This window comes from Trematomus bernacchii, unplaced genomic scaffold, assembly GCF_902827165.1.
Source record: "Trematomus bernacchii unplaced genomic scaffold, fTreBer1.1, whole genome shotgun sequence".
Taxonomy (NCBI): Eukaryota; Metazoa; Chordata; class Actinopteri; order Perciformes; family Nototheniidae; genus Trematomus; species Trematomus bernacchii.
The window spans coordinates 1,106,216-1,128,539 of record NW_022987821.1 but is presented as its reverse complement, the minus strand read 5'-3'; the positions used below and the strand labels follow the sequence as shown (position 1 = coordinate 1,128,539).

At 39.6% G+C, this 22,324-nt stretch overlaps 4 protein-coding genes and 1 non-coding gene across 7 annotated transcripts; 4 read left to right on the top strand and 1 right to left on the bottom strand.

Moving 5' to 3' along the window:
• Positions 1-52: 52 nt before the first annotated feature.
• Positions 53-2,994, top strand: mtrf1 (mitochondrial translational release factor 1). The gene is made up of 9 exons (XM_034151198.1): positions 53-547; positions 884-981; positions 1,062-1,143; positions 1,230-1,337; positions 1,489-1,661; positions 1,969-2,086; positions 2,166-2,302; positions 2,392-2,490; positions 2,611-2,994. The coding sequence occupies exons 1-9, from the start codon at positions 124-126 to the stop codon at positions 2,728-2,730; spliced, it is 1,359 nt and encodes a 452-aa protein (XP_034007089.1). The 5' UTR covers positions 53-123; the 3' UTR covers positions 2,731-2,994.
• Positions 2,995-3,751: 757 nt separating this feature from the next.
• wbp4 (WW domain binding protein 4) lies at positions 3,752-6,779 on the bottom strand. The gene is made up of 10 exons (XM_034151202.1): positions 6,668-6,779; positions 6,406-6,478; positions 6,252-6,314; positions 5,841-5,967; positions 5,485-5,763; positions 5,331-5,392; positions 5,171-5,246; positions 4,913-5,082; positions 4,588-4,835; positions 3,752-4,496 (listed from the first exon to the last, which is right to left on the bottom strand). Coding segments are annotated over exons 1-10 (1,311 nt in total). The 5' UTR covers positions 6,670-6,779; the 3' UTR covers positions 3,752-4,285.
• Positions 6,780-6,999: 220 nt separating this feature from the next.
• trnae-uuc lies at positions 7,000-7,071 on the top strand. Its single transcript has one exon. It is a non-coding gene; the product is annotated as a tRNA-Glu (tRNA).
• Positions 7,072-7,258: 187 nt separating this feature from the next.
• gk (glycerol kinase) lies at positions 7,259-15,489 on the top strand. Of its 2 annotated transcripts, XM_034151194.1 has the most exons (21): positions 7,259-7,466; positions 8,195-8,268; positions 8,362-8,468; positions 8,567-8,644; positions 8,781-8,860; positions 9,349-9,486; positions 9,579-9,688; positions 9,820-9,886; positions 10,067-10,084; positions 11,193-11,228; positions 11,348-11,415; positions 11,535-11,577; positions 11,670-11,750; positions 11,843-11,921; positions 12,083-12,179; positions 12,263-12,347; positions 12,547-12,667; positions 13,139-13,282; positions 13,360-13,446; positions 13,786-13,872; positions 13,995-15,489. In XM_034151194.1, the coding sequence occupies exons 1-21, from the start codon at positions 7,374-7,376 to the stop codon at positions 14,003-14,005; spliced, it is 1,704 nt and encodes a 567-aa protein (XP_034007085.1). In that variant the 5' UTR covers positions 7,259-7,373; the 3' UTR covers positions 14,006-15,489. The 2 variants fall into 2 exon arrangements, with proteins under 2 accessions (XP_034007085.1, XP_034007086.1); XM_034151195.1 differs by lacking the exon at positions 10,067-10,084.
• A 496-nt stretch (positions 15,490-15,985) lies between these two features.
• LOC117498984 (NF-kappa-B inhibitor zeta-like) lies at positions 15,986-20,830 on the top strand. Of its 2 annotated transcripts, none has more exons than XM_034151208.1 (11): positions 15,986-16,086; positions 16,714-16,818; positions 17,737-17,825; positions 18,195-18,478; positions 18,895-19,000; positions 19,079-19,225; positions 19,392-19,455; positions 19,536-19,705; positions 19,783-19,887; positions 19,974-20,141; positions 20,270-20,830. In XM_034151208.1, exons 2-11 carry the CDS (start codon positions 16,758-16,760, stop codon positions 20,309-20,311), a joined length of 1,236 nt encoding a protein of 411 aa, XP_034007099.1. In that variant the 5' UTR covers positions 15,986-16,086; positions 16,714-16,757; the 3' UTR covers positions 20,312-20,830. The 2 variants fall into 2 exon arrangements, with proteins under 2 accessions (XP_034007099.1, XP_034007098.1); XM_034151207.1 differs by having other exon boundaries at positions 18,189-18,478.
• The last annotated feature ends 1,494 nt before the right edge of the window (positions 20,831-22,324 follow it).

Sequence of the window (22,324 nt, the reverse complement as noted above, 5' to 3'; positions counted from 1 at the left end):
TCACCTCTGCTCGACCTGGTTACGTTTCCAAAGCTACATCCGGTCTCTACAGCTAGCAACAGTGGAAGTGACAGTTGTTGCTAACACTAGATCAACACATGGGAATATTGTTCTACTTTATGAATGGCCCTTTTTAAAAGTAGTCAAATGCTTGTAAATCGCTTGCCTCGACTATGCGCTTTGTGTAGCCGTGTATTCTACAGCAGCAGAGGAAGAAGAGCAGGATGGAGGACACTTACAGGACACACCAGTCTGGAATATGCTAACATCACAAAGGTGCAACAACACTGGGGCACAGTAGCACCAAAACGCCTCTCTCACAGTGGTTTTGGGGACTTGTACAAGACTGAGTCTGTTCAGAGGTTTCTCCAGCAGCTCGTGGAGGAGTACAAAGACTCCAGTAAGAAGATACAGCATGCACAACTCAGTGAATCAGAGAGGAAAATACTCATTAAGAGGCAGAAGGAGCTGCTGCCTCTGGCAAATGTGTTTGAGAGTATTCAACAAGCCTTGAAAGACCAGGAGGAAATCCTTTCACTCCTGCATAGTGAGTATTTTATTATATTTATGTCAGAAACAATTATCAACATGTAAACTCACAATTTAGTGCCACATTGATCCTTTATATATTTGTCTTAGGTTGTGTAGGAGTCCATTTAAAGTCTGACAAAGTCTTGCAACTAAGAATATAAGGTTCTTTCAGAATGTCTTTCAAGTAAATAATAGGTATTGCTGTCTATAAATAAGAACTAAGGCTCAATATTCTATTACAAAATATCTCCTAATGTATTTTATTATTTTTGTCAGAATATTCATTGTGTATTTCAGGCAGTTAATGCAGTTGGGATGAAAATATCTGACATTTCTGCATTGCTTTGTTCAGGTTCAGCAGGTACCAAAGATGAAGATGAACAGTTGACCCAGCTGTTGAAAGACGAGGAAGTGCAAATCTCACACAAGATTTTGGCCTTAAGAAAAGATGTGAGAACACAAGGGCACGATCAGACATGTGTAAAAATGTGTTATAGAACAGCTAATAACATGATATTCTTTCTCTCCAGTTAATCAGGGCTCTTGTTCCTGTCGACCCTCTGGATTCCAGTAATGTTGTGATGGAGGTTGTATCAGGACGGACAACAGGAGGTACGAAAGAATCTTCACTATGTATCAAATAAATATGTAAAATAACATCCAGTTTGTTATGTTAATATCCGTTGATGTGATTTCAGGGGACATCTGTCAGCAGTTCACAAGGGAAATGTTTGACATGTACCAGGGCTTTGCCTCTTACAAGAATTGGGAATTTGACGTTTTGAACTACACAACTGCTGAGATAGGTCAGTCACATTTTTGTTTGTATAACTCTTTCATCATCTAGTCAAATGAAGCTTGAAATGTCTATCCTTAATGTTGTATATTCTGCTTCATATGGCCAAAATCTTATATAGATATCATTTTTCATTTAATAATTTAGACTGTGTCTCTCAGGTGGCCTCCACCATGCAGCCATGAGAATAGCAGGGGAGAATGTGTACAGACATGTGAAGCATGAAGGGGGGACACACCGGGTGCAGAGGATCCCCGAGGTGGGCCTCTCCTCCAGGATGCAGCGTATTCACACGGGAACCATGACTGTCATCATCCTGCCTCAGCCAGTGGAGGTACTCTACTCTCTGCTTTCTCCTCAGGCGGTGTTTATTAGCATGAAGAAACAGTATGTAAATAGTAACCAAACAATGTAATACCGCCTTAAAATGCAACAAAATGTGCATTTAACCTGACTGAAGTAATAACTCTTGACAGATGATGTAATGATGTAAAAAGAATATGCTTTTTTAATTGCTAATTTTTAAAGTTGAAAATGAAATAATTAATATCACAAAAAAGGGAAATGTTATGGAATTTTCAGGAAGTTATTACATGAAATTGTTCTACATGCCTCTCTATTTTTGTCTCCCGTGTTCACAGTTTGACGTGCACATCGAACAGAGGGACCTTCGCATCGACACGTTCAGATCTCGGGGCGCTGGGGGCCAGAGCGTCAACACAACAGACAGCGCAGTGCGCATCGTTCATCTTCCCACCGGTAAAACATGCAAGAGTATTTCAGCTCTCCTGTCGTATCAACATCACGCCTTATCGTTTATTCTCTTGCTTATCAACAGGTGTAACAGCTGAGTGCCAGGAGACCCGCTCTCAGCTGAAGAACAGAGACCTTGCCATGCGCATGCTGCGGGCCCGGCTCTACCAGGGCATGAGGGGTAAAGACACCGAGCAGAGGCACTCGGCACGAAAGCAGCAGGTAAGTGAACTCCCAATTTGACAAGGAACACAGATATAATATTCAGAAATCTTTTTAACTTCTTATCTGTTTACCCCCATTCACTACAGGTGGGCACACGTTCTCAGTCAGAGAGGATTCGAACCTACAACTTCAGCCAGGATCGCGTCACAGACCACAGGACTGGATATGGTACGAGAGACATTAAGGTAAGGGAGTGTCCACAATCATAAGAAACCAGCACACTTTCTTTTTGAATATTTATTGTATCATGCTTTATTTCCTGTACTGTTTCTCATGAGTTGAATGTGTTTTGCTCCATGTTGAAGGAGTTCATGAGAGGAGGCGAGGAGCTGGAGGATCTGATCTCTGACGTGCATGAGCATGCAGAGAGGGAGGCTGTGCTGGAGGTGGTGGAGAGCCGCGGCGTGAAAGCACCAGAGTCCTGACAGACTGCACACTGAAGTCAAATATACTCAACAAGTACTGTGACTGCACATCAGAGCTGACATAATATCAATATGAATGTATGCAATAGTCACATTTCAAATGATGCCATGGAAGACAAACTGATATAAGATATATTTTTATAAATTATCAATACTTGAAATGTAAATGCATTTGCTTATCAACGTAGTAAGTTATTACTAGCTAAGAGCTGCACATATATACTGGAAATGTTTTTATAATACAAATATAGTGTATGAAGTGGTGGAGGGAGCATTCAGATCCTTTACTTAAGTGAAAGTGCTAAATGCCGCAGTGTGAAAATACTCTGTTACAATTCAAAAATGCCTCGTGAAAATGTTATGAGTTATAATCAGGAAATTGTACTTAAAAGTAATAAAGTTAAAGTAATATGGCACTGTGACTGTTCTAATGTTACTGTATATATTCAAGCATTAGATGGATTTAGATAAAGCAAAATCATTTAAATAGAACAGCACCAAAGCGTCACCTATGATATTTCCTTATTAATTTACACAATCAAAATATTTGTCGATTGACCAGATCCACCAATCATATCAGCTGTACATTTTCATGTGTTTTTCAATAGTAACTATACCTGTCAGATAAATGTAATGGAGTAAAAAAAGAACAATATATTTGATATAGTATAAAGTAGTAGGAAAATAATATATAAGTACATCTCATTTGTAATACTTTCCACCACAAATAACTTTATTTTTAGCATTTGTGCTCCAAGGTGGAATGCATGACACACCAGGTGGAAACGTAACTGTACGGGAAACCTGATCCAGTATATTACATATTAGCAGTGGTGTTTATCCGTGTGTATTTATGGTCCTCTGCCAGTCAGGGTGGGGTAACACCATCTATCAGCTGAATACACACTCTCCCGCTCTGCATGTGTGTGTGCCAGCTGACCAGCAGCCTACAGGATGTTCTCTCTACTCGTGTTACATATTTTAATGTCTACATCCATTCAGTTAAAATCATTTCAAAACACGTAGTCACCGGTCTTTAATCACTTTTATTCTTTCAGTATGACAGTCAATTATGGTTCCACGGAATTGCTTTCTAGCTTTCACAATGATGAAAAAATACAAATATGGAAAATACAAAAAAATATTTGATTTGCTCTGTGTAGAAAAACATGGGAGGATTTAAAATAGGACTGCAACTACCAATTATTTTCAATTGTTGTAGATTGATTTAACTATGTGGATTTAAAATAAGTACATGGTGATGACTGTAAATGTCTTAATTAGTCCAAAGATATTCACTTTAATATGAAATAAAACAGAGAAAGGCAGATGGATATAAACAGCATTTTACTTTTCAGGTTACTCCAAGGTGTCCTACAATTGGTCATCATCCTCGACAAAACAAAACACTTTCTAAATACATTTAAAAAACAACAAAATGTCTAAAGTTCCTGTCTGTTGCAGCTGACAGAGAGTCTGCTGTTGTGAGGTTTAAGAGAGGCATGAAGAAGAGTTGTGTTTGTGTGAAAGTCTCCTGCGTGACGGTTTTCTTTGGTCAGTCGTCGTCGTCGTCCTCTCTCTGTCGGATGCTTCTGGATTTGCCGTTCTGTGTCTTGTTCTTCCTGAATGAAGTAGACCCTCCTTCCTCTCCGAGGGAAGTGATGACGCGCTCCTTGAACTTGGTTTTTGGCTCCGGCGGCGGGCCAGCGGCTGGAGCGCTGGCAGTGTATCCCTGCACCTTGGGAAGCTGTAAGTCCACCTTGGAACTGGAGAGGATAAGAAAAAGGAACCATTATCTACTAGCACATGTTTGCCAACTGCATTTAATTCAGCTCTCTTAAATCAGCCATCACTTACTATGGATCCACCTCTTCCTTGATCTGTTCCCAGGCTCCATAAGGATTGGCAGATTTTTGTCTTATTCTGATTTGTATCTTCACTGGTGCCTCCTCTTTTTTCTCTTCAGGTGCAGCTGCTGTGCTTTGGACATCCTCCTCTTTTTTCACTTCCTCTTTTACCATCTCTTCAGCCTCACCTTTAGGAGCATCCTCACTCTCTTTATCTAGTTCCTCCTTTTCTAAGGGCTCGGCCTCTGCTTTCCTTTTCTGATAAAGGGAGAAAAAGCATTAGGACTTTCTCAAAAGTGATATTCTTTATTGATTCTCATTCACTGTCCTCTCACCCTAAAGTTGATCTTTGGGTATTTGGGCTGCTGGAGGGCTTGTTCAGGGACTCCAGGCTCCTGAGATGCTGGGGCCCCGCTGGAGCTCTCCTCTACCCCCGGGGGCTCCGGCTGAGGGGCCTCCTCCTGACTCCCTGAAGTGAATCCCGCTGGCTTCACCCAGCTGCTCTCTGTGAGGTGAGGGAGACGGAGCATGTAGATCACCCAATAGAAATAAGAAATGGAAATTAATAAAATGATATTAGATCCAATGCTTACCCCTAGTTTCTGAGTTGTAGTAATATTTGTGACCCTCAGGACTGACAGCTTCCGTCCAAAGACCCCCTGAAGACCTCTGAAGAAAAACACAATATCAAAATAAATGCTTGTCATCAGCAAGCCAAATCAATACACTAAAAATGCTACTAAAAAGATTTACTTCAGGCTGTGCCGGGGCTGAGTTTGCTCCCTGGAAAGACTCTGGATTATCCCATCTAGATTCTGTAGTTAAAAAAAAAAACATAAAATCAAGTTAGAAAAAGTAGATTGAACAATAAAATAGTGTGTTGGTGTACAGGCTGATGTTGGTGTACCTCCTGTTATTGTGTTATAATAGTAAGCGTTTCCATCCTCAGTCTGTCCTTTAACCCAGACCTGCGCTCTCATTTGACCTCTGGGCATCTGGTTTGCTTTCTGTTTCTTCTGCTGTTTTTTGGACTGGGGTCCACCCTGGGGTCCGGACTGGTATCCACCCTGGGGTCCACCCTGGGGTCCCACTTTAGGTCTTGCCTGGGGCCCCACCATAGATCTGGCTTGATTAATGACCTGAGGTGTTTCCTCTTGTGTTGTTGTCTCGACTGGTAAGCCTGATCCTATAACAAGAACACATGAATGTAAAATGAAATGTAATTAATAGCCACATTATATCAATAACATACCAAGAAATTACCTCCCGACTCCTTTTCCATCCTCTTCAGATCTTCCTGATACGCCTTCATCGCAGCCTCCTCCATTTTCTGAAAGTCTTTAGACATGCGTTCCTCCTGCTTCGCATTGTCCATGCTCTTCTTTTTAATCTGCAGCAGGACATATAAAATGAGTTGAGTGGCAGCATCAAAGTTGCCAATAAGAAGTGAGTATAAGAGACAGAGTGTGATGTCTGGACTTTATCTCTCCTTCCAGTCCTGAAGATGGTGCCAAGACGTTTTTTCATGGCTGTGTAGTATGTTAAAAGCCCAGTTGGTCAGCTGATTCTACCATGTACTAAATTACAACTCATCAGCATATTATTACTCCTAAAAAGGTTGAGTGTTCAAATTGTTTCTTCAGAAAAGGGAAACATATGTATAAAAGTAAATACCTCGGTGATTTTTGCAGCCACATTTTCTTTGTGATTCTTCCCTCTTTCGTGGAACTCGACGCTCTGCAGAGGAAAACAAAAAAGAGAGACAAATGAGCAGAGAATATCGGACACTGCCCTCTGCAACATGATCTGCATCTTTTGGGATACTCACAGGCTTATTGTCCGCAATCCAGCACTTGCAGTACTGGCAGAATTTCCTTGGTTGTGATTTCCAGTATTCCGTCCTGAAAATGAACCAAACTATCATTAGGGAACTAAACATTTGTGAAATACAGGTACATTTCCTTTAGCTTTGTACAGCTAACGCGGCTAGCCGGCTAAGTTTCTGCCCAGGGTTGATTATAATTGTATTACTTATATAAAACAAACCATTAACTGAAAGAAAGACACATTTCATGTATCCCCTTACTTACATTTTAGGGTTTTAGTGGTTAAAATACGACGAAATAATTTAAAACGAACCAAACATGACAACAGCTTCCCACATTTCATGAATAACAACAGAGTCCGTTTCTGATGATGTCATCTCCAGTTGCCGTAGAGACGAGCCCTCGAGGTTCTTTTTTATTTAAATGAATTGAACAAATTGTACATCTCACCAACTATGACAATTAGAAACCCTGTGCCTAACAAATAATTGGGGCATATATTCGTATGCAGACGATCAGTAAAGAAGTAGAAAACATTATAGTAACTTTGTTATTATGGATTTATATAGAAAAGATGGCCAATCATTGCGTATCGGTCCCATATGGTCTAGCGGTTAGGATTCCTGGTTTTCACCCAGGCGGCCCGGGTTCGACTCCCGGTATGGGAACTACCTTTTTGACAAATAATATGTTCCTATAGTCGTTGTTGAATCACAAACCCTTCTAATATTAAAAAATCATCAGAACTGGTCAGTAATCTAAACGCATTGTTAGATATTAGGTGAAAACTTGTTGGATAAGTGCAATGAAGCTAATGTTTGTTGCACTGGTTGCGTCATTTCTGAGCGCCAGGACGAAGTGTACGTTGCTAACCTGCGACAGCACCCGCCTTTGGTTTACCCTGAGCAGCATTGCCGGTGTTGATAATCGGTTTCCTCTCTAGTCCGTTGGCAAAGCTCCCGGGCGGCACATGAACAGTACCATGGCTGCGTCCTCACACCGGGTAACGATGGGTCCGCTGGTGGCTGCCATTGACCAGGGCACGAGCTCCACTCGGTTTTTGGTAAGACGAACCAGCTAGCTGTGTTGCATTCAATGTCTGGCTCATTAAGGTGTCAACGGTGTCCTTGGGTGTGTCTTCCACCGTGTACTCTTGCAACCACAGGGACGGTTGTTGTCAGTGTTTGGTGTTGTTTCACTACTGCTGGATAAAGAGCTGCTAATTAACTAATAATGCTGCATTCAAGTGCTCCCTTTAGAGAGGTGGAATGAAGGCTAACAACATTTCACTCAAGTGCTGTAACTGTTTTGATATTTGTCCTTAACGTAAGTCTTTACATGTAGAGAGAAACATTATACTTCTACTATGTTACATTTATCTGACAGCTTCAAGCACTAGTAACTATACAAATTAAGCTTTTTTACACAGAAAAAAAAACACAAAATGTGATTTAGGTGGAGATTCTTTGAATTTGTCTTACCAATTGAAAAATAGACATATTATTATTTAATATTTTAACACACATAGCATATGCACACTATAGCATATATTTCCTTCTTGTTGTCCTACTGTAATAACTTCAATCCTAATGTTTTAACACCAAATGGTCCATGCTGTGATTACTATACTGTGAAAATATGACACTGCCTAGGCATAGTTGCAATTGTGCTGTTGTGTGCAAAAAGCCTGCATAGTAAAAACAATTCTGCTAAAAGTAGGTATTTCATTGTGTTGTTTTGATATAATTGTACCATGCATACATATTAAAGAGCTATGTTCCTTCTTCAAAGGTGTTTAATGCGAAAACAGCAGAGCTCCTCAGCCATCATCAGGTGGAAATCAAACAGAGCTTCCCCAAAGAAGGGTTTGTGAAACGATACAAAACAATTCCTAAAATATGCATACACATTTAGGGAATGTAATCTTATTCATTGTGATACACTGCCATCTGTTTTAGATGGGTGGAGGAAGACCCCAAAGAAATTCTGCAGTCGGTTTACGAGTGCATGGAGCGGACGTGTGAAAAACTCACCCAGCTAAACATAGACATCTCAAACATTAAAGGTACACAAGCTCACATGTTACCGATGAGGCTCTTTTCATTTATATCATAGTAAGGCGTTCATAATCTAAAAATGTGGAAATTATTTGAATCTGTGCAGCTATTGGAGTGACCAACCAAAGAGAGACCACGCTTGTTTGGGACAAAGAGACAGGGGAGCCCCTCTACAATGCAATAGGTACAGTTGAATGTTATTTGATTTATTATTTCCATTTATATAAGCACTAATCTGAGCCTTTTAAAGAGTACGCAGACACAATCGTATCGTTTTTTTACAGATTTTTGGCTATGAAATAATGTTGTTTTTCGTTCAGTTTGGTTGGACCTGCGGACTCAATCAACAGTTGAACGTCTAATCAACAAAACTCCAGGAAGGAATAAGAACCACTTAAAGGTAAGCACTTAATATTTTAGTTTTCCATTGACGGGACACCAGGTACAGTTGGTTTTAGAGAGCACAGATGGACAATGGGCCTCTTTCACTAATTTCTCTTTTCTAAAGCCCCTCTCCCAGTGGACAATAACCCGCTAACATCTGGCTTTTGTCATCAGTAAAATGTTCCCATCTACATTCTTCCACGGGACAAATGACTCTGCAGTGGTCACGGTATTTACCGGCTCCAGCCCTGCAGTGATGGAAACGTGACACGCGCTCATTTTCACCCCCTTTTTCCCATTGAGAATGAAATAAAAAATGCCTGAAGGAAAATCTTAAGAGGACGATGCACTGAATCTCAACATAACAAAGCTTGAGGATTTTTTCATTCCTACACATTTGATGTTAATTGAAGCACCATTGTTGCAATTTAAAGACACATACAGTCTGATCCCACTCTTGGTAGCAGCATTAAAACAGTTCTTTGTGTCTCTGTCCCCCTGCAGCATAAAACAGGGCTCCCAATCAGCACCTACTTCAGCGCGGTGAAACTTCGCTGGCTGATGGACAACGTGGACGAGGTCCATGATGCCGTGGTGTCACATCGCGCTATGTTCGGCACCGTGGACTCCTGGCTCATCTGGGTCAGTAACGGTGTGGATGTCATTAAAATGTACATATGGGATGGCGGTGAAAAACTGACCATTGGAGTGTGTTTCCGATGGATTTCCAACAGTGTTTGACTGGTGGGAAGTCTGGCGGCGTCCACTGCACAGATGTAACCAACGCTAGCAGAACCATGCTGTTTAACATCCACACTCTGGACTGGGACCCTGAACTCTGCACGTATGGCACCTACTTTCCATGGCCTTAAATCCCACTGTACTGCCTTTTCAATTTTAAGAATATCACTGAAAATTGTAAGAGAAGCAGAATTGTCTTTGTTATTCATTGGCCTTTCCTCTGATTTCCGTCAGATATTTTGGTATTCCCATGGAGATCTTGCCAAAAGTGAGGAGTTCTTCAGAAATCTATGGCCTCATGGTAAGGACACATAAATAGAAATTCAAGTCTACTTACATTTTACCCTATAATGGGTGTTTTAATGAACCATGTCTCATGTAACATTCCACAGATTTAAGCTGATGTCATGCATAAAGGTTGTCTGGAAAAGTATTTGTAGGCATTTTTTGTGAGCCATTGTCTCTCTTCTCTCACTGGTAGAAATTATGTTCTAGCCGGGTAAGTAATACTCGCCATTTTAACCCGTCCCGCTTCTCCGTGGCCAAAGCACACACACCATCACACAGTGCATTTCCAAGATTCATACAAAGGCTGATGATTCAGTAGCTACAAAGTTAACTTAGTTTGCCTTATTGCTGATTGTAAATGTTTAAACTGGTCAGATTTGAGTCACATTGGGGTCACTAACTATTAACTAACCAGGTACATTTGCTACTGCTTATTTTGCCAATGATCTATTTTAATGCTTATTGTTTTGGTATTCCTGCCTGCATTTCTGCTGCTTTTAGCTCTTTTATATCTCCAGATGCACCAGCCAAGGCTCTCAATATCAAATGTACGTGAGGGAATATAATGGATCCTATGTCTAAAAAGACAAATATCCTTAAGGAATGAAAGTGAATATTTGAGAAACTCCCTCTGGAGGGAACACAGGGATTTTAGTCTTTGCAGACCATTTACATGCACGCAAACCTATACAACACACTACAGGAACGGGTAAACCACAAGCATAATATTTAACCAAATAGACAGCAGAGACACGAGTGTACAAAAAACAAGATTGACCAAGTTTTATCTTGAATTTGAACCCAGTTTAACCACACACACATATTATGGTATGCATGTTCGCTGCATTGGAAATGTACTGGATGCCCCCCCCCCCCCCCCCCCCCCCCCCCCCTCCTATCATTGCTTCTTGTGGCATGCCATTGGCCGGCCATCTTCCTCTGCAAAGTCTCCAAATCTCTTCACTCTTGGGCACACGCTGATTCCACCGAATCAATTTCTGTCTTCATGAAAACATGAGTAGGAGTGAAGACATGTCAATGTAAATTACTATTACTATTCACCCTCACTGTGACAGTATACTTTCTGTAAAAAAACAAAGTGGTAGTGTGTGTTTGTTATTTGGCTTCCTGTAGTCAAATAATGAGGAATCCTCCCTCTGTTTTCAGTTTTGTATCATGTAGCTCATAGTGATTTGTTTCTGTTAAATTAGTTCGATTCATTTCATAATAAACAGTAAATATATGTCAACACATTTTGGAATGCTCTTTTAATGTGTCGTACACAGTTCCCTTATTAAACATGTTTGTTTTTTTGGCAGAAATCTGGAGCTCTCTCAGGGATCCCCATCTCTGGGGTAGGTTCATCTCTGTTTTCCTTTCCAATATTGTCTCCATGTAGTTGTAATGCTTAAAAGGTATTTGAGCAATTTGCAATGTTTCCACCTGCTGGGTTTATGTGTGATTTTAAAAACAGTGTTTAGGGGATCAGTCAGCAGCGCTTGTTGGACAGATGTGTTTCCAGGACGGGCAGGCGAAAAACACGTGAGTCATTTCTGCATTAACATGTCTAAAAACGACTAGACTCATGTTATAGATAAGCTTTTTTTCTCTTAAATTGCGTTATAAATCCTGCTGAAAGTTTGCTTCCTGATGTGTTTCAGGTATGGAACTGGCTGCTTTCTCCTGCGAAACACTGGAGCTAAGGTACAATACGTCAGATTTACATTTGAACAGTTCACATCCCTTCAAATATCACAGACACACACTGGCATTTCCCTTTTGTGTTTTTTTTGTAGCCTGTAATGTCCGAACACGGCCTTCTGACCACTGTGGCGTACAAACTTGGCCGCGACCAACCTGCATGTTACGCACTGGAGGTACAGAATCTTAAATACACACATTTTCACCACATTATTAAATCATACTTTTTACTTTTTATACTAAGTGTTATTCTGGTGCTTTTTCCAAGGGCTCTGTAGCCATTGCAGGCGCTGTGGTTCGTTGGCTGCAGGACAATCTGGGAATCATCAAATCCTCTGAAGAGCTCGGTATGTGCTGAAATTTGACAAGCAATAATGAAATCTTATTGTTTTAAAGGGGTATCTTGATCTTTGATTGCTTGAATCTTTATATTTAAGAATCAAAGTTGGTGATATCTTACCTGTGTATGTATTGCAATGTATTCCTGTTTGTGTTTTCCCCGCTGCAGAGCAGTTTGCAGCGTCAGTCGGCACTTCCTACGGCTGTTACTTTGTTCCTGCTTTTTCGGGCCTCTATGCACCGTACTGGGAGCCCAGTGCAAGAGGGTAAGAAGAAGACACAAATTCAGATCAGTGTCTAAAATCCTTCACCGTCCTTACTCTCTGTTCACTTCGATACTCTCTGACAGGATCATCTGCGGGTTGACTCAGTTCACTAATAAGTATCACGTGGCGTTTGCTGCACTGGAAGCTGTGTGTTTCCAGACACGGGAGGTAAGCACATGAATGCATATTGTATTTCCACACTTTTTCACACTGATGTTTGTGGGAAAGGTGCTCAATTTCCCAAAACTATTTCAACAAACTCATCTAATAGATACTCAATGTAGCAATCCGTTTGGTAGATTTGTATATATTTTTTAATTTAGATGTAGGTATTTGTGTGATAACTGTTTTTCTGTTTTCTTTGAAGATCCTGGACGCTATGAACCAGGACAGCGGTATTCCCCTCACCCAGCTCCAGGTGGACGGAGGGATGACGTCCAACAAGCTGCTGATGCAGCTGCAGGCCGACATCCTCTGCATCCCTGTCGGTAAGATCCTTTTATCATCATATTTTTCAAAAGGGTGATGCTAAACGGGAAACTGTTGCGTGGGTGCGGAAAACTCAGAAACTCTGGCAGTAGGTCGGTGGACTTGCATACATACGACAAAAGGTTTTGGCGCACAAAGTACATTTTTATCAACATAAAAGTCCTTTTCTAGCCTGCATCAAACTGTGATGGTGCTACACTGAGCATGAATACCATCTGCTGGCATAAAGTGGAATAGATGACACACTAGAAAATGAATAGAAATTGCAGCTTTTGGAAATGTACGTATTTTGGTCAACATGCGATATATTTGTTGTGTTTGTCCCATGAATATGTCCATAAAGATGCATCAACTACTGCTAGTAGCTGTTAAGATTACAGTTTCCGAAGCAAAATAACAAGCATTGCCACATGACCGTTCTTCATGTTGTTGTTTTTACCCGTAAACATGCTGTTGATTGTGCTTTGCAGTGAAGCCGTCCATGCCCGAGACCACCGCTCTGGGCGCAGCGATGGCAGCGGGGTCAGCCGAGGGGGTGAGCGTGTGGAGTCTGAAGCCAGAGGACCTGAGTGAAGTCACCTCGGAGAAGTTCGAGCCTCAGATCAACCCTGAAGGTACTGACTTCTGTCACACTGAGAGAAGCACACGTCTCCAGGAGCTGAAATGTAAAAGCTTGTCTTTATATCTGCAGAGAGCGAGTTCCGCTACGCTCGATGGAAGATGGCGGTTCAGAAATCCATGAACTGGGAGACCACGGAGCCGGTCGGCAACGGAAACGGTGAGCAGGAACCACACTATGAGCTAGGGCTGGGTGATATATAAATATTGTATCGATATCATTATATGAGACTAGAAATTGGCTTAGATTTTTGATATGGCCAATATAAATGTCAGTATACGAACAAACATGATTATTATTCATTAAAATGTTATGTCGCAAATATTTTGTTAAAGCACTGATGGTCAATCCTACAATATCGCATTTAGATATCATGGTATGTTGTAGAAAGTAATGTGATATATGAACTGTCTCCAAATTGCCCAACCCAAAAAGGGACCAAATTCTTGTGCTCTTGTTTTCCTTGCCTCTGTGTGATCTTTTTCTGTTGACCAAAAGGTGAAACTGGCATCTTCAGCAGCGTCCCCCTGGGCTTCTACATCATCGGCAGCATTCTGATGTTAGTCGGTGCCAAATACCTCGCAGGTCAGTGTGTGTGCATGAAGCATTCTCTGTGTTCTCTGTGCACAGGTGTTACATGTGGTTAATACAGTTGAAAATGAGTAAAAGATCTTAATTAAAATCTTCTTTATGCTTTTTTTCATCAGGCAACAACTAAGCTCCTGGGGGCATTTAAGCAAAGAGGAACCATCTGGACCACCACCTGTACTCTCGGGTGCTTTCTTTTCCCAAAAAGGCATTACAGGAAGATGGCTACAGTTTGGAATAACTAACTGAACTTTTCTTTATTATTTCCCCCCCAATAATTTTTTCTGGAAATGTGTTTTTATCTACAGCACACATGGGTGCATTGGAGATTAATTTAAGCGGGAGTGTGCATGCAGTATTCTCTTTTTTTCACTCTGTTGACATGGTATGAATTTCTGTAATTATTTATGTAGAAACTCCACCGTAAGGTACTTCAGGTTGTCGTCAAAGAGAAACTCACTGTGTCATACGCTATTTCTTTGTTGTGGCAGAGCACTTTATTTTTTTTGTTTGTTAGGTGTGAACTAACAGAGTCTAAGTTATTATTTTTCTATCAGTTGGGATTAAGACACAGAAAGTTTGTATTGAAATGAAAACAAAGGTGAGGGGGTGAAATGACAAGGTTGCTCTTTGGGAAAAAGTGACTTTTCTGTAGATACTGTAATCATTTTAAACAGGAAAAATGTATTGTGTAATGGGCAAACATGCCATGGAGGGCAAAAGCTAATTCTTTTTTTAATATGTGTTGGAAAAGAATATATGAAGACATGGAAACAAAGAGTGTATATTTCTGTCAATTGCTTCCAAAACCACCTAGGATCGTCCATTCAGCGAAACAAAGTCAGTGTTTCATTTTGTCGACTAAAAAGATTGAAAATGGACTTAAATGTTCCCCAAAAACTTTAAACTGACTTCCACTGCAGGCAAAATATTCAAATGCAAAAATGTAATATGCATCCGTAAAGATAACTGCCTTCCAAGAAGTGAATTGCACTAAGATTAGTGCCACATGTGCAATTCTGTTTGGATTGCATTTTCGCCTAAATAATGTATTTCAATTTAAAGGGAGATTTTTTTAATCATAGACACTTAAATTCTAGGCCTCTTAGTCATAGTTTGAAGAGTTAATCTTAAAGCGGAAGCATCTATTCATCTGTTGCCCAGCCTTCATCATGTTTGTCTTCTCTTGGGATCTGAGTTGTACTTGATAGTACTTGCTCCATACTTCATGTAGTTATTTGCATAACTGAAAAGTGTTAAAATACTGCACACAAAGTGCTCTTTTGGATATAAACACAATTGAAATCACTTCAAATTAGAGAGACAGACCTAAAATGCTAGAATGTATGAAAGCAAAGTGTGCTACCAAGAACTTTTAACTGTGAAGCTGTTGATTGTGATGAATTGTTATTATGGAACAATGAAAATGTGTGTGCACAGTTGGCCAGTGTCATTCCCTTCAACTCATTCACAGAACTGTAAAGGAAATAAATAAAGTACTGCTGGGTTAGAAGAAATGAAACGATGTGTGGTTCTGTAAAGAAACAGGTTTTATGCGAGAGTAATAATATGAATATTGTGCAAACTGAATTAAAAACTAAAGATATAACACTTTCTATGACACCCATGTCTATAATGCATTATGCTCTGCTTGCAGCGGTACATCATTATAGTAATAAGTGCTGATAAATATTCATAATGATTTGTAACTAATGAAACATTTTATAAGGTCTCATTTCATAATATATTTTAGATTCTGTTCAAATGAAATACAATGTGCTTTCTTTATAGTTATCACCTTTTAATGCATTTATTATAAAACATTGTAATATATAACAACTATATAAAAATGAACAAAGGTGAGTGAGTAGCCAGCTATTGGGAAATATTATAGCATAAACAAAGTCATAAAACGTGTGTGTGACAGAACTTGGGAAGGCTTCCAATTTCTGCTAATCCGTTCTCACTTTATTAACAGAAGTTTTCTGTCTGTGCCAACACAACAAGCTGGTGTTTTTGTTGGACTGCAGCCAAGCCTAACCTGCTTTTCTTGAGGGTTATATGGGCAACACACCGGAGCTGATAAAAGGGGAGTGGTTAGTGCCAACAACACACGCATAAGTCAACTGGTGCTCTTTCACTAGTGTAGTCTTCCACCTCTACAACACGGAGGCTTCAGCCTGCGGGTCCTCACTCTGTAGAACTTGAGAAGTAAGTGTTACCACTCATTTACTCTATGTTTGCTTTTAAATGTCACTTGTCATTACAAAAGCATTGTTTGTGTGCTTTATGGAAAACTAGCAGAGAAATGTTGATTACAAATATAAAACTAATGCTTTCTATCTGATCTGCAGTTGAGTTACTCATTGACTTATAAAGGCTGTATTGTACCGTGGTTTTGCAACACATTGAGATAATTTGCATATTAACTGAAGCCCGGTTTTTCCGCTGAATAAATGGACTTTAAACTCACTTGAGGTTTTTATATTGTGATTAATATGCACATACTTTTTGTAGAGCAGAATTTAATTTATATTCTTTAAAAAAAAAAGCACATCATCAGCTTACAATTAAATGGGAAAAACATACTTTTTGTCAAATGATACAACTGAATTTACCCTATAGGATTAGCTCCATGGTTTATTTTTTAAATGTTTAGGACATTTATTTTGAAATTAAGTTAACTCACCTTTGGAACCTGTGAAACCAGGAAGTAGATCCAGGTGTTTCGCAGCGGTTGTTCCTCAATACTGATCTGTGTCAGTCTTTATTTTATTTTATTATCACACCCTGTGTTTGACACTTCTGCTGTGCTGACAGACACACTTTGCTTTCCAGGTTTATTGGACAAGGGAAAAGTCCAGTAAAAAAACTCCTTACACATGTTGGATCCGAGAAGGAGCGAGTTTCTACCAATGGGGGCCAACTTCAACCAGAATCCAGGTCAGATTAAATTATAAAATCCATGAAAGAATGAAAACCACACACATACTTATTTTATCTGCTTGTTCCTGAACATTTGATGTGTTTTGTTCAGTACACAGGGGAATGAGGAAGTCTTTGTGTTGTGTTTGTCCCACTCGACATTAGAGAACACTTCACACTTGACTTTAACCTTCTGGCGAAAGACGTTTTTTTTAGACCCAAAAGTAAACACGTGAAGTGATAAACCACATTTTGACTACACACTTTCTACATTTGATTAACTCTGTATTTGAACAGGATACGTTTAAGTTACATGTATTGTACTTTAATATGTTAATCTTTTGCTACTTATCACTTATATTCCACATTCAGATACATTTCATATATAACAGACTTACGTTTTTCCCTGTTTGTATGCTCTATAAAGGTCCCTGAATACATTTGATTGGTTTATCGATTTTATAGGTCTGGTCATTTAGAGTTTTCTCTTCTGTGTTTGTGTATCATCTGCAAAAACTAGATGATAAAATATTATTATATATTACCTGACTTTTTTAAACCTGTTTTTAAATTTCATTTCATTTCATTTTTATTTGTCCCGCTCATGGTACGCAAAACCAAATGTACAATAATTGCCAACAAAACATGTCTCTACAAACACACCATTGAGCGAAAAGGAGCAGGGAGAAGACAATTTACATCAGACTTAGAAAGGGATTACCTAATATTTATTTTTTCTCTTTTGCCTTTCAGGGCTTCCCTATACTTACTTACACTAACAGGGACAATTTCATTTGCTGGAATTGTAATAAACAATGTCTTCAGTACTTTGACTTGAGCAAACTAGTCTGACTTCTCACCCATGTTTGTTTGCCCAATACGTTGAATGCATGTATGCTATTGAGGATTGTTAAACAGGTCTTTTCTTTCTCTCAGGCTTCCTTATCGCTGATCCCAGGCCACGAGAATACGCCCACGCCATGCACAAGAAGACTGTGAAGGAATTGCTCATGATGAGGCGCTTTGTAAGTCACAGCAACATGACAAGACATGTTTAAGATGACTCTAAAGCAAGTGTTAATGTAGGGTTTTTTTTTTTCCCAGGATATGTTGCAATCAACTTAATTAATTGCGTTTTATCAAATGTTACATGTTATTTCTTCTAGTTTTGATTATGAGGAAGTTCCTTCAGTATGAGGAAGAAGATAAGCATTCCTCCACAAGTGAAAGTTGTTAGTATACAAATACAGGCAGTGGCAAATGTGTCTTCAGTATGAGGAAGAGGATAAGCATTCCTCCACAAGTGAAAGTTGTTAGTATGCAAATACAGGCAGTGGCAAATGTGTCTTCAAAATCCCCTAAAATACATTCATACGCTTCTCTTTAAGAAACAGAACGGCCTGCAGGACGACAACAACTTCATGCATGAATTAAAAACTGTAAAGTCTGAAGCAATTGACGTCGACGTGAGTCCTCAGCTGTTTGGCCCTCCAGGATACCCCCATATAAGTAATGGTTTTCCTGAAAATGGCCACAATTCCCCTCAACAACTGCAACATCCCACTCCTGCTGATGGAGGGAAGCTCACTTTATTTCACTGGCAGATCCAGCAGCAGGCGCAGAGGCTCGGGGGGGTTTCTCCTGAGCTGCTCAGCATGCAGGACGCCGATGGAGACACGTAAGTATTGATGAAATAGCTCAAATGTGTGCATATTCAAAAACATATCCTACATGGCTTCGTTCTCTAAAGAATATTTTTATTTTGGTTAGTCATATCGTAAAGTACTATTAAAAGAACAAAGTTTGGATTTTTAGGAGAATTAAAAATATGAAGAAATGATTGACTTGAACATTTTTTTTATATTGGATTAATAAAGTCATGAATTAATGCAAATAAAGTCCTGATTTATTGAGAGTATAGTCAGAAAAAAAAGGTATTTTGTTGACCTTTGGCATTCAAGACACTCTATTCTATCCCAATAAATATTATAATTCTGCCTTGACACAAATCCTAAACAAATTAACCTTAACATTATGGACGTAACATGCATGTGAATTTATTTTTGATTGCTCTTTTTCTTTCCCAACGGCCAGAGTCCTTCACATAGCAGTAGCACAAGGGAGGCGAGCTTTGGCTTATGTGATCGCTGCCAAAATGTCTCAATGTGGCTCTCTGGACATCAAAGAACACAATGGGCAGGTACAAACACTGAAGTAGCTTATCTGTGTTCATCACACATCAAATGCAGATGAGTAAAGCGATGATCTTTGTTAACAGACGGCTCTTCAGATAGCAGCTGCCAGCAACCAGCAGCTCATAGTCCAGGACCTGCTGGTGCACGGAGCTCAGATCAACACCAGGGACCTGTGGGGCCGCTCCCCTCTGCATCTGTGTGCAGAGAAAGGACATTTTCTCAGCCTGCAGGTATGAAATAACTGAAAATGCATAACACTGTTGCAGCAGTGTCATCTCGATGCAATTAATAATAACAGTTTTCATTTCAAATTCATAACGTTGTATCCCTTGTGCACCCATTAAAATGCTTAAAGCTACTTTTTCTGACCTATTTTCAACACATGTATTTCCACAGAGCATCTGCAGGACCCTAAAGGTGACTGGTCAGCAGGTGGATATTGAAATGTTCAACTATGATGGTGAGTATGTTTTATTGAAGTTTAAAGCTGGTTTGTAGGAAGTGTCCTTGTGATTTAACCCTGCTGTTCTCTGTTTTCAGGTTTAACTCCATTGCATGCAGCTGTCTTGTCTCACAACGCTGTGGTTAAAGAGCTGAGGACTCTGGGAAATCTGTGCTCATATATGGCAAAGGAGCTGGCGCAGAGGGCACACATGTACGTCGAGTGTATCAAGACTCTCCTGCTTACGGGAGCCTCCAGTGGGACGAAGGTAACTATTCAAATCATTTGACTTTGGTACATGTCACACTTGTCGCATCACTTTGAAGCTTGCATTGTTTTGTGCAGGATCAAAAAAGTGGAAGGACGTGTCTTCACATGGCTGCCGAGGAGGCAAACGTGGAGCTGTTAAAAATGTTCCTGGACCAGCCGCAGTCAGCTGTAAATGCTAAGGTTAGTCATTGTATTTGCAATCAGGGAAACTCACTCACACACACACACACTGCACGTTATTTCATGTACGGTTATGTACGTTTCAGACATTCAGCGGCAACACGGCCCTGCACATTGTCAGCTCTTTGCAAAATCATAAACGTCAAGTGGAAGCTGTGAAGCTGCTGATGAGGAAAGGTGCGGACCCCGGGGCCAGGAACTTTGAAAATGAACTGCCGTGTCAGCTGGTGCCCAGAGGACCCACTGGGGAAAAGGTAATTCTGATCCCTTCAAACAAAGGCAATAATAGGTTGTTTGTTTATTAAGTATAAGTGTGTAGAAGTGTAAGTTGTCGAAACATCTAATTATTAATTGCTGATCTGATTTCTTTAATTTTCTTCAGGTGCAGCAGTTGCTGAAAGGAAATATTGACATGCTTAAGTGAAGCTCAGAAACACTGTCAGTCAGACAGTCCAATCTATTATATTATTTGCCAAAAAAGGCAGATGCTGGTTGTTTCAGTGAAACATGCTTATTGTTCATTACCATGTAATGCTCAAGGAGAAAGTGAGGGTATGAATTTATTTTCTTTTGTTTATTAACATTAAGGATTGGGAATATGCTCTGTAAATCAATATTTGTTTTGGATGATTTATGATTATTAGAAGTTTTTATAGTTGTGGGTGTTTTCTTTCTTTTAATAAAACAGTTTTTTTAAGAGATTTTAGTTCTTTGGTTAAGTGAAAGAGTTTTTTTTTATTATTATATTTTGAAATCAATTAGTTAACAGGTTTGGTATTTTAAAATGTTCCATTTTGGTGTTTTTATTTTAAAATTCTTCATGCATTTCCTCAAATGTTTAATATTGCAGTTGAACAGTTTGTGTATTCATACTCTGTGTTAACAGGCCCTAAAAACCTGCTTTTGGAAATAAAATGACCGTGCAATAAAGTTTAAGAGGTGATTGTTTGTATTACATTATTTTTCACTCTTCGGCGTACTAAGATAAGCCGACTAAGAACATTTTAATGCATACTTGATCGTTGTAAGCTTTAGGGTTATGAGTTCAATTCTTATTAAGGTAATGTGACTTTTTTGGCTCAACTCCTAAACTAATGACTTATTTCACGAGTTGCTCTTATTGCATACTGTATTTTTATGTAACTCTGCCTGTCAGATGGATTAGCTCAGTGTGATAAAGAAGCTCTCAGAAAGCTTGAGGTTGTGAGTGCAACTCCCACAGTGTGCAATATGTTTATCAATTTATCGTTAGATCCAACACCAAGAGAAGAAATCAAAAGCTCTAACAAAATTAAGGAACCACATCTGATCATACAGCTCAGTGTGATAGATGTTAGGTTAGAAGATCTGAGGTTGTGTGTTTGATTCTTATTAGGTGCAGTAACTTTATAAGTCCAATTTCCCACAGAGGAAGTACAAAAGAATGGTGTGAAAAAAGCCTAGAGAAGAGTTTTTCATTTAAAAATGTTGGTGGCACAATTGTGTGACATACTTATAAGGACAGTTTTTTTCAGATGGACTGCACTATGACTTATTTTATTTCCTTTTTTACATTTTTATTTGTCACATAATCTACCAAACAGGTAACTGTCTCAATCTAATAGCTCAGGGTGATACGACGCTGCTCAGGTGAGCTGAAGTTTTGGGTTTGATCCCCATGAGGTGCATAGATTTTTGGAAGTTTAACACCCAAAGTGCAGAATTAGATTACCAAACAAAAGTTTATTGGCCCAGGTCAAATGGCTCACTGGGAAGTAACACTGCCTTGAAGACTGGAGGTTGTGGGTTCAATCTTCTTTATTTGCACTGGTTTTCAGGTAAAACGTCCAAAATGGTGTGAAAAAAGCAGAGAAGAGTTTTTCATTTTAAAATGTTGGTGGCACAATTGTATGACATACTTACAAGGATAGTTTTATTGGATGCACTGCACAATAGCTTGTTCTATTTCCTTTTTTACATTTTCATTGTGACATAATCTACCAAACAACCTAAGACTTTCACAAATGAAATAGCTCAGTGGGATACAACGCTGCTCAGGTGAGCAGGAGTCTTGGGTTCAATCCTCATGAGGTACATTCATTTTCTAAGTCTAACCATCCAAAGTAGAGAATGAATTTACCAAATGAGATGTAACAGTCACTGGTCAAGTGGCTCAGAGGGATAGAGCACAGACTGTGAGACTGAAGGTTGTGGATTTGAAGATTTTCAGGTGCAGTAATCTTTAAGGTCCAAAATCCCAAATGAACAGGGATAAAGTCTAAACTCTACAAAACCTCAGGACAGGTGGCGCAGAGGGCTAGAAGACAGGTTAGAAAGTCTGAGGTTGTGTGTTCGAGTCCTCGTGAGCTATAGTGATTTTTAAATTGCTTTACTCAAAATGAAGAAGATAAATGCGCCCGGAGCACAGGTCTTCATGTACATGTGTTGGTGGCCTGAT